The sequence below is a fragment of the Lytechinus pictus genome, chromosome 6 (assembly GCF_037042905.1).
Source record: "Lytechinus pictus isolate F3 Inbred chromosome 6, Lp3.0, whole genome shotgun sequence".
NCBI classification, from domain to species: Eukaryota; Metazoa; Echinodermata; class Echinoidea; order Temnopleuroida; family Toxopneustidae; genus Lytechinus; species Lytechinus pictus.
Genome location: NC_087250.1, coordinates 19,778,387 through 19,790,500, shown reverse-complemented (window position 1 = coordinate 19,790,500; position 12,114 = coordinate 19,778,387). Strand labels below are relative to the sequence as shown.

The window sequence follows — 12,114 nt, the reverse complement described above, 5'->3', positions numbered from 1 at the left end:
AACTCCCCCTCTCTTTTTTTACATCAGTAGGGGCATGGGCCTATTCATTCATTCATATGCATTTATTTCGTTCATATATTATAAATAACATTTCCAAAACATATTGGAATATACATGAAATAGAAATAATTTATGAAACGAGGAGACACCTTAGAAGGCAGAGAAGCCTTATTGGTGCTGCCACCAATAGAACAAAATACAAATTATACCCCCCAAAAAAAATTAATTACAATATACAAAACCTAAATACGTAACATAAAAAAACTAACGATAAAGCCTGTAATAAAGAAAATGAATTAAGTAGTGTAGTTGTCAATTACATATGATTTTAGTCTCCTTTTGAAAACGGAAAGGGAAGGGCTATCTTTTATATATAAAAGAAGGTTATTCCAAATGATTGGAGCTAGCGGGCGTTTTATAGTAATCAACGAAAATATCTCAGACATGGAAGCCTATATAATGTAAAAAATATATTAAAGGGCTTAGATGGTGAAAGGTAACCATTACTGTAACCACTCGTCCGTGAAAACCCCTCCATATTAGCGCACTAATTTCACGTATTCAGACAAGGGGTGAGGTATTACTGTCGTGTCGGTCTACCACTCCTACTTCTATTCCAGCATAATCCAGATTGGACACATATTGGGTAAGTCTTGAACTCATTCATAGATTTTAATTGCAAGTCTGATTGCCCATATTATTATATTCATGTTTAATATGAATCCAGTACTCCTGTACTGTAGAAAAGCTGTTTAAAAATATTATGCAGAGCTGTTTATATTATACTAACCTTACTGTATAGTTAAACAGTTTAAACAACTATGACTAAATTATTGAGAATTAAAGATTGAAGTTATATTTTGTTTTGTTAAGATTTTAAACAGTTTTTAAGACAGTTCAAACAACTACTGTAGGGTTCATTTAGTTAACAGCTTTGAATAAACAGAGTTTAACGGGAAATATTAAAATACGGATATGTTCCCAAACTAACTTTCACAAAAATGCTTGCATGTGAATAAGGCCATGGAATTGTTATCCCCTTCAAAGAGTACAAATACGATAATAGACGATGCCAGAAACGACCGTTGAAATAATGTTACTATTATTTATTTTTTTGTATTACATGTATAATAATACTTAACCAAAACCTAAAAGAAAATAGTTATATTATAAAGATTTTTGTTTGTTTGGCATTCTAGAAATGATTTTACCAATAATGGTTTTGGGAAATCATTTTCAGTACATTCATTTGATATTTTTTTAAATAACATTTTGATTGACGTATACTCAGAAAGCAGCAAAAAAAATTGGAAATGTGTTTTGACAATCGGGTGTATTTGATAACGATTTCAATTTCCAGGGTCAGAAACATTCATTTTCCAAATGTTCATGATGTTCCTGGCCGTACGCAGAAATTTTTCGCAGGGGAGGGGGTGGCAGCACGTGGAAACTTTTTCACAACTATAAACCCAAAAGTGAGGGAGCGAAGTGACCGAGAATATCATAAGGGCGTTTTTTGCAATTCGTCAAAATGAAATTAGAGGATTTTCTGCATACTTTTGGTGAATTTTTTTGTGAAAATTTTCAGTAAAAACATGTCAGTTTTCAAAATTTCTGGGGGGGGGGGCAACTGCCCCCACCCCGCTGCGTACGGTCATGATGCTGCTCGTATTTCCGTCTCAATTAATAGGAAAGAGTAATATGAGAGACTTTCATTAATTTTTATTTGGATACCGTTTCACTCATTGGCAGAAATTAATAATAATAACTAAGATGATAATACAGTATCTAATAGACGCATAACACCTGCAGGTCCCTATACATGCTATATGCGTGAGGATAGAATATATTATCGATTGATGTATACCCATCGATAAGAAATGGCAGAAACATAAACTTAATAAATGCCCATGCAGCTAACAAACATTTAGCATGATTAATACAATATAGTAATTAACTAAATTTACGAGAAAAAAAAAGTGATTTGATCATCTGAAAAGTCAGTAAATTTATACCCAAAACGGGCAAGAAGAAAAATGGGCAGTTGTTTGTTAACATTTATATAGAACTAAATTGTTATCAGTATTTTAATTCAAATTCACTTTTTTATATTCATAGATCAACTTATCAAAAAGAATTTGCCTATAGATCCTTTTGACTAGCCTTTCAACTAAGTGACGTCTGCTGTAACAAAAAAAAAGTGTGAAAAACTGTAATCTAATGTGATGGTATAGGCAGTATCCTTAGATACATATATTTCATGCAATTAAAATGAATTATTCATTTTTATCAGTTTTACCAAATAACGTGATTTGAATTAATACATTCAATTTTACTGTCCATATTTATTTCAGCTCCATGTGCTATACTATTGGCATGCGGTTTACACTATATGCTCTATTTTGAAATCTACCTAAGGCAACTGAAACTTTCAAACTTTTCATTTGACACAATAGACGCTCTATACCAAAACGACAATTTTGTATACGCTATTGTAGAAATTTACAAGAGTTTGACTATTTCCTTAAGAAATCTGGTATAAGCCTCAATGCATGGTTGAAAGGGGGCAGATCTCCATTTACTTGCAAAATACCGATTTAATCTGGGAATAGTAAGGGATGTTACGTAACTAGTGATGATAGTTCAGTGCACTCCGTTTTTCGGATTTAAGTGAAAGTGTATATGGTATGGATAATGGAAGAGGATTGTATCTGGGCCCCGTCTTACAAAGAGTTACAATTGATCCAATCAACCACAACTATGGAAAGCCAGCAACACATCTAAAATACATGTTTGTTCAAAAATATTTTCTAGATATGTATATTCATACTTACACTGTCGGTTTTCTTGACAATAATAATAATAATAATATTCCGCATCTATATAGCGCTTAATACATCGGAACGACGTCTCTAAGCGCTTTACAGACATATTATTACCCCGGTCATCGGATCCTTGCATGCCCGCATACAATGTATGCACCTTCTCTACTCCCTGGGGAGCATTCCAACAAGAGTTCCAAGACTCAATTGCTAGGCATAATACATATAGGCTTTCACATCCTACCGGGTACCCATTTAACACCTGGGTGGAGAGTGGCAGAGTGTGGATTAACGCCTTGCCAAAGGACGCTAGGCCATGGTGGGATTCGAACACACGACCCTCTGATTACAAGGCGAGAGTCAGAACCGCTATACACCACGACGCTTCCACAATTCAGTATGCTTCTCTCTGTTTTCAAAGGACATTTAGCAAATTTCCTGAAGAAAAAAAAATGGACATTGATAGATTTCCATATACTTGAGGTTGATCGGATCAATCGTAACTTTTTGTAAGTCAAAATATCAAGCGCAAGTCCAAAATACGCGCTTTTGATTGGTTGAAAATCAAGTTGCGTGCGATTTTGTTAGAGTTGCGTTTGATTGCTGCTCTTTCTGCAACGGGACCCTGATCTACTTCGTCTAATAGCATATAGCATAATTCTGGGCCCCCGTCTTACAAAGAGTTATGATCGATCAAATCAATCGTAACCAGTGGCGTACCTGGGATTTTTCACAGGGGGGGGGCAAAACCGTCCGCCAAAAAATTTGACAAGCAAAAAAAAAAAAAAAAAAAAAGGTCTTCAATCACAAATGAAGGATTTCGTACCAGAAAAAAATTTGACAAGCAAAAAAAAAAATTAAAAAAAAATAAAAAGGTCTTCAAGCTCGTCAGGGGGGGGGGGGGGGGCAGGGATACGTCCTTTGCATGGGTTGTGGTTCGTCAGGGGGGGGGCAGACTGCCCCCCCCCCCGTAGGTACGCTAGTGATCGTAACTCTATGGAAATCCATCAGTGTCATATTTTTTTTCTGCAGGAAATTCGCACAATGTCCTTTCTAAACAAAAAGAAGCACAGTTAATTTTCAAGAAAACAATGAATGAATGAATATACATCATACTAGTAGCTGAAAAATATTTTGAACAAACATGCATATTAGATGTTGATGTTGCTGGCCGTCCATAGTTGCGATTGATCAGATCAATCGCAACTCTTTGTAAGACGGGGCCCTGATCCGCTGATAGGGAGTTTTCGTATTCAAGAACATGTAAAAATGCATTTCCAAACGCCCTTCTTGACAATGATCAACCAAGAAGTCTTTGTCGAAAATTGGTGCATCCAAATAGCAGTTTCGCCCTGGACTCTGCAAAAACGCCATATTTGGAATTTTCATCAACTCTGGAACTTAGGACGAAACTGCTGTCCGACAGGTCCTATATCAGTTTTCGACAAGGGCCTATAGCTCCCAGCTGTCCTTTGTCATTTCACAGCCACTTCAATAGATTATCTGTGTTCTTGAAAGCGTCGTGCGTCATGGAAGCAATAACTTTCTAATACAATCATTTATTAATCCCCTTGGTCTATGTATATTGACCTACTTTTAATTTGGTATAATTTTATGTAATTAATAGTCTACATTGTGAAGCTTGATAGATTCATTATTGATAGCACTGGTGTGATAAGCCAAACATTTTTAGGGGGCTAGACTTGACATATTATATCGCGTAGAATTAAAAAAAAAGGTAACCTAGTAAAAAGTGACAAAAAATGACTTATAGGGAAGAAAGAGAGAACTTCTTATGTAAGCTCTAGTCACAATTATATGGAAATTCAAACGACTCCATGATTAACATTCCAAAATATAAAAATGAAATCAGTTTTGTTTGAGCAATCTTGAGCTGAATTTGATCGTGCGTGTACCATGCGATTGAATGACGCAATACTGTAAATTAACATGGCTCTGTACCATTCAAAGTTTCAGAGGCTTCAAATCTTATTATTTTGTGGAATATATCAATTTAAAACTTCAATATAACAGTTTGTTTTATGTTACTGGCTCTTGAATTGGTGTGGAAATTTCTTTCTTTTGCTTATTATGAATACTCAATTACTAGGATAATTATTGTAATAATGATATATGCCATTGTTGTTTACACTGCAAAACTGCGGTGTTAATTCAACACCAGTCCGGAAATTATTTATAATCACACCAGAGGAGTGTTGAAACAACATGGTGATTTATTGGTGTTGTATAAACGCCTATCTGGAATTAGTCCAAAACCAATCCAGTGTTGTTTTAACACTTCTCTGGACAGGTGTGGTCTTATAGATTCCGGACTGGTGTTAAATTAACACCGCAGTTTTGCAGTATAGGAGATTGCTGTATCTTAAATAAAAACTCGTAAACACCGGTTTCTTTCGCTTTAATCACATACAGGATGGCAGGATTACGTCATACTTACGTCACAATACTGGGTGTGATCCTCATCTCTTATGGCATCATACTCAACGTGATTGGCGCCATAGCATCCTTTATACATCCGGGTTCTTACCATCATGGCGCCATGGGAACACCGATGTGGGGAGGGCTAGCGGTAAGTTCCCCTACAATTTGTAACATTCAACGTGTTCAACATCAATGGGTGATTTCTAGTCCGGTGTTGGTATTGGTGTTGAAATATGGATTGCCTCCCCTTGCTCAATCTATTCTGAGTTTGTAAAACTGATCCAGATCACATTATTGGCTCCAAAACTTTCAGGACCATCTGTAGTTTATGTTTGGTGTTCTACTCGTGTAAAAATGACCTAACACCAACACCAATAGGTCAACACTGAACTTTAAATCATGTGCTGTAATATTCACATTGATTGAAAGAAATATCAAGCGGGAGGAAATAGAGTAACATGGCTAACCTATCAAATCTTGACAATCAAAGTCTCCCCAGTCTCCCCAATGGACTTACATCGATTTTATTATTTATAATTATTATTATTATTGCATATCGTATAGAAACGTCATAGCAATCTTGCCATCGGGCACAGATTGAAGCTGAGTTTGAATTGCCCCGCTTCCGACCACACATCTTGCAATAAATCACAATCTTAGATTTAATTTACAAAGTATTGTGAACTTCTAATACTTTCATCACAATGTATTTTTTACTTGTTTGAACTCTCAATGACATTTGTTCAAGAATCAGATAGCAGTTGGATCTTATATTCTGCGCAGGGTTTTTTAGAGACTTATGAATGACAGAATAAATGTACAAAGGAGATCAGAGTTTTCTTCATATAAAGCTGTTCAATCTCCATACACTTCTTTGCACAATACTTCTGTCAATGACTCAATGTATTACATTTTGTCAGAAATTTGCTTCGGTACTTCAATTTTTCGTAATAATCGCTCAGTGTGATGTTTATTTCATAATGATAATCCTTCTTTTGTCAATACCCCGCCCCTTATTAGGTTGTTATCCCATTATTTACAAAATCATTGATTGTATTCTAATTCATTCCTGGGTTTATTGCCATTTTTTTTTTCAGTATATCATATTAGGAGCAGTGAATGCTGTAAAAGGATTGGATAGAAACAAAGAAAAGGTAAAATACATTCATTGAATAGTTAGGTTTTTAATATAAGTTTGTCATCTTACGTTATCCTCTACCTTGACCCCGTCCTACAAAAAGCTGCGATTGGTCCGATCAATCACAACTATGGATGGCCAGCAAAGTCAACATCTATTATGCAAGTTTGTTCAAAATATTTTCTAACTATGATGTATATTCATACATTCATTGTTTTCTTGAAAATTCACTGTGCTTCTTTTTGTTTTACAGAGGACATTGTTCAAATTTCCTGTAGAAAGAAATATGACATTGATGGATTTCCATAGATTAACGATTGATTGGATCCAGTACTGTGGGACTTATTGAAATCCCCGTGTTTTTTTTATTGCGTATTAAAGTCATTGGTCCGGTTTAACTCAGGCCAGGTTCTAACCCTGTGATAAAATAATTATGGAAAGCTAAAAATCTCATAATTTTGCTTTCACTGTGCGTTTATTTATACTTTGCTCTTCCCTCGTAATAACATCATGGGGAGAAAACTCATTTCAGTTATTATTCCCAGACAGCAGGGGTGAGCGAATTGGTTGTCTAACAATCTGATGGACTAAATTGAATTGAATACTTCAGAATGCGGGACATTGTCGTTATTGGCCACAGTATTCATGCCCTTTCAAAGAAGGCATTATCCCGGGCATTAGTCGCTGATAATGCGCCCTCTCGTGCCCGTGGCATAAGTTCCGACAAAAAAGAGAAAACTGACAGGGCAAAAGCTCTTGACTTTTTACTGAAATTTATGATTTGATTTCTAGTATAGAATGCCTTATTAACTAATTCTGAAACAAGCATTTTCATTAACTGTTTTAAAACAAGTCTGCAAATTTTTCCAATGCTAGCCAGGGCTAGAATCCTCCCTGTGCGAGATATGAGGAGAATAAGTTTATATTTTCATTATCATTAGCAGCTGTAATCTAATATCGATATTATTATATTAATGATATTATCGAATTGCATTTTTTATTTTTCATACATTTTTTTTTTGGACAGGGCGGCATATCTTTGCTACTCCCTACTACCAACGTTTTGGCTGCGATCGTATCATTTTTAATCATAGCGCTGACGTCATGGACAATGTCCGCATCGGGTATCATCACTAATCACCCCGTCACTGAGCTCACTGTGACGTCACAAACGAATGCTACAAATGACAATCTAACTGACCTTCAGCTCTCATTGACACCGATATATTCTACAGTAATCACGTCATGCGTTATTATCATTCTCATGGTGTTCATTGGCTTGTGCATAGACTGTGTGCGTTTCATCTACGAGAGACCTGCGATTACTGCGCAGGTGCATCATGGGAACGGATGGGATGAGAGGGATGGTGCGAGGAAAGCGTACCCCATCATCGAGGAGGAAGCCACGCCTCAATATCACCACGGCGACGCGATGGGCGAGGTCGTGTATGGCAATTCTCCCCCGTTGCCGAGAGTAGGCCTACAGGTCGTTAAAACCATCGAAAGACCCAGTTTTCATCACCACATGGAACCAATAACGGAAGATAACCGTGTTGCACTTCCATACCACGCCCATAATCAACACGCCCATCATCCAAGCCACGCCCATCATCCAGACCACGCCCATTATCCAGACCACGCCCGTCAACCGAGCTACGAACGTTCAAAGACGAGGCAAACGACCACCACACACCAACCTCATACGATTGAGAGAGAAAATAGAAACAGAAAATATCCTTACCAGGTAACTGTACAGACAATTATTATTCATGGTCGGGATGGAATTTTATCGGTTTATTTCCAGTTCGTCTAATGCCAATTCGTCCAATTGCCAACTCGTCTACTATCATTTGGTCTATCATCAGTTCCTCCACTCGCCACATGGTCTATTTTTATTTAGTCTAATAACCAGTTGGTCAAATAGCCATTTAGTCCATATACCATTTGGTCTAATTGGACTAAGTTTTAAATTGTGCAAAATGAATGAAAATGAAATGGTGATTAGACAAAGTGATCATTGGTCCAAATGGTTAATGGACCAAATCGTTGTTAGACTAAATGTTGATGGACGGAATGGCATTACACTAAATGAAAGTAGACCATGTGGTGAGTGGACGAGGTGGCAGGAGACGAATTGGCAATTTGTCATTTTATCGTTATGGAAATAAAATGCCTACATACCACGCCCTTACATTGACTTCATTTTAGAAAGTGTTCCACTTAGATAAGAAACATATTCTAAAGGGAATGGGGACAAAGTCTTCCTCTAAGAACCCCCCCCCCCCCCACCGTCACATCAAACTCTGGCTAACTTGCTGAGCTCATGTTTTGGCAACTACTATATCATGATATCTCATGATTAATGTCATTGACATTTAAATCCGGGGCTCGTTTCTGTTGTAACTTTGCAATTATGGCAACTACCATAGAAACATGACTCAGCAGCCAATCAAAATCAAGGTTACCATGGTAGTTGCCATAATGGAAAATTTACAACAGTTTCAAACCCTCAAATAGCCCCCTGATCTTTAAGTAGTTGTCGTGATATACCCCCCACAACGCTCTACAGGTACGCCACTACCGCCCCCCCTCCCCCCCCCCCCCACAACGCTCTACTGGTACGCTACTAAATCATGCTCCCTAATGTTTCTTGTACGTATCTCTGTTTAATCTGGAAAGCGTTCATCAACTTTTTCGTCCCGGTCGACAGGTTGTCAGATCTTTCAACTTTTCTTGATTCTGATTGGCTGAGAAGCACTGTTACTATGGTAACTGTCGGATAAAATGGGACTTGTCGGATAAAACGACCGACAGGTCCTTTCATGAAACGCTCCCAAGGAACCAATGTTTATAATGCCATGTCAGTTGTTGCTTTGGTGAAATAAATTTGAATTTAACTTAAATTTGAAAAAAAAAGTGATGACTTAGTCATGTGATTCGAATAATCCACATGGTGGGACGATTATTAGCTTAATATGATTTTTTTTTTTCATTTTCCTTTCAGTCTAACCCGGGACCTGAAGTCAGGGAAGTAGCAGAAAGGGAAGAGAGACGTCCGAAACCATACTTCTACCTGTAATATTCTAGCGGTTAACAGATCACGATTCTGATTGATTAAACTTTTATAAAGGGACACTTTGCATTGACTTGATTCGTGTACCCTGACTTGTTGAATAGCGCCCTCGTACAGCGGCATTAGCTAGTTTCCCCCACAAACAAGCAGAATGAATTCTAGAACACAATTAAATGCCCGTCAACAATGCACAGCTAGGAGGTCTTTGTCGAAAATTTGTCCCGTGCCGACCGCACAGAAACGTTGTTAGCCTAACAGAGCGCCAACAGTAAGCCCAGTCATATCTTTCGGATTGTTGAACATTTATTTCAATATTAAGCAATGCATTGTTGTAACATTAGACATCGCTGCCACATTACCGGTTGTAACAGGACCGCCGTTAGTGCACTGTTAGCGCTAACAACGTTTCTGTGCGGTTAGTACAGGACGAAACTTCTTTTTTTAATTTCAGCTATCGACAAAGACCTCATTGTCATGAAGGACATTTGGCAATACATTAGCTATGTTCGAAAATGCGTCGTAAAAGCGAATGATCAGGGGCCCGTAACACAAAGCTTAGCAATGATCGTGGAACATTTTTCTACGATTGATTGCATTAACCGTAATACCTTGGTCACATTTGCTCTACGGCGGCCGTACGGCGAGTCGAAAACAGCCGTTTTATTAATTTTGATTCAAACCACCTAATATGTAGTTGGTACAAAAATTGTTAAAACGGCTGTTTTCGACTCGCTGTACGGCCGCCGTAGAGCAAATGTGACCAAGGTATACAAATTAAGCGTATGATTGATCTCTAACCTTTGTGTTACGGGACCCTGATATTCACCATGAAGCTGTGTTTGCATCTTCATGCGTTTCCGGGATTCCAAAAATGTATTCATGTTTGTTACAAGCTCGGTTGAAGGATAAGCGATACATTATACATTCATATCAGAATTAGATCGTTGAAGCTGCAGCACAGTAATAGTCTGCAACTACAGACTCGAATTTAACACTTTGAAAAAAAAGCCATGTCTAGAGTAAAGACTAAATTTAAAAATCGCTGTTTGTGTCAAATAAGCAGCTACGGTACAGTAGTGAATAATCTAGTCTCACGACTTCAGACTCTGTATAACGCATTATGCGAAAACTTTAAGGACAAGTGCACCCCAACAAAAAGTTGATTTGAATAAAAATAGAAAAATCCAACAAGCATAAAAATGAAAATTAAATCAAAATCGGAAGCAAAATAAGAATGTTGTGACATTTTAAAAAAGTTTCCCTTAATTTCACAAAACTGTTATATGCACTGTTAAAAAAAACGTGATTTTACAACAACAAAAAAAGATTTTGCAGAAAGGAATGACAGAATCAGACTGTAAATTCATAAAACAGGATTTTTTCTGCAATGTAACAGAAAAGGTCTGTTTAAAAAGGGGAAAAGGGTGTTTTATTTCAGAAAATTTTTAAGATTCCATACACCAACTACCAATTTCCTGTAAGATTACGCAATCTGGTAAGATTACAGGTGTTCTCGAGACTCTGCTGCAGGAACTTCTTTTATTTTAAGGATAAATTTTCTAACAGTGTGCACATCCTGGCTGGTATGCAAATGAGGAGACTATGACGTCATCCACTCACTATTTCTCTTCTATTTTATTATATGAAATATTCTAATTTTCTCCTCATCGTCAAGTGATACAACGATTAATTCCTCCCTGAACATGTGGAATTAGCATTGTTCAATACTATATGGTTCAGTCAAGTTGGTCCTTATTGTCAAATCTATAAAAAATTAAATATTGTATAATTCAAACAATAAAAGAAGAAAAGAAATACTGAGTGATGGACATCATCGACTGACTTACCTAGTTTTGCATATCCCTGTTTTGTGAAAAATAAGCAAAACTTTAAAATGTCTTATTTTAATCCGATTTTGATGAAATTTTCAGCACTCTGCTAGTTTGATTTTCTCTATTTATTCAAGTCAGCATTTCCCTGGGGTGGACTTGGCCTTTAAGTTCTGTGCATACATATTGATAGATGCTACAGATGTTGCCTCCTTGTCGCATGTATAATATCTCTTATTGCACTTGCACTGGTTAAAATATTGTACACCATATATTGTATGTAGATTGATCGTATTTTTTTTTCTTCATTACATGGAAATAGCCATAATTGCAAATGTAGTAAGGGGCAGATCCAGGATTTTCCAAGGGGGGGGGGCACACATTTATCTGAGGAAAATATGACGAGCAAAAAAATAGGTTTTCACTAAATATTGAAGGTCATTTCGTCCACGTAAAATTTGTAAAGCAAAAAAAAAAAGATCCTCACTTGTGTGTGTGTGAGCGACATATTACCATAAAAATATATACAGTGACTTTCAAAGGGGGGGGGGGGGCACACTGGTGTAAAAACGGTATATTTACATTGAAAATTGTATTATGGCTCTCAAAAGGGGGCGCATGGGCCAGATGTGCCCCCCCCCCCCCACCCCATGGATCCGCCACTGAATGTAATAGTAGCTTAATAAATCCATTCAATCCTCAGAACCTGAGGTTTATAAGTTGATTTCTATTAGTATACTTGTTTTACCGTAATCCCGGGGCACTAAAAGAGTAGGAATTTTAAATAAAGGGCTTACAAGTTAGATGGCC

General features: G+C 37.1%; 1 protein-coding gene across 2 annotated transcripts; it reads left to right on the top strand.

Annotated features, from left to right (window-relative positions):
- The first annotated feature begins 561 nt into the window (after positions 1-561).
- Positions 562-11,796, top strand: LOC129262858 (uncharacterized). 2 transcript variants are annotated; one of them, XR_010293936.1, is made up of 6 exons: positions 563-646; positions 5,256-5,412; positions 6,362-6,418; positions 7,430-8,146; positions 9,407-9,550; positions 10,446-10,526. XR_010293936.1 is itself a non-coding variant. In XM_064101154.1 (5 exons), the coding sequence occupies exons 2-5, from the start codon at positions 5,257-5,259 to the stop codon at positions 9,479-9,481; spliced, it is 1,005 nt and encodes a 334-aa protein (XP_063957224.1). In that variant the 5' UTR covers positions 562-646; position 5,256; the 3' UTR covers positions 9,482-11,796. The 2 variants fall into 2 exon arrangements, 1 of the variants encoding a protein (XP_063957224.1); XM_064101154.1 differs by having other exon boundaries at positions 562-646; positions 9,407-11,796.
- The last annotated feature ends 318 nt before the right edge of the window (positions 11,797-12,114 follow it).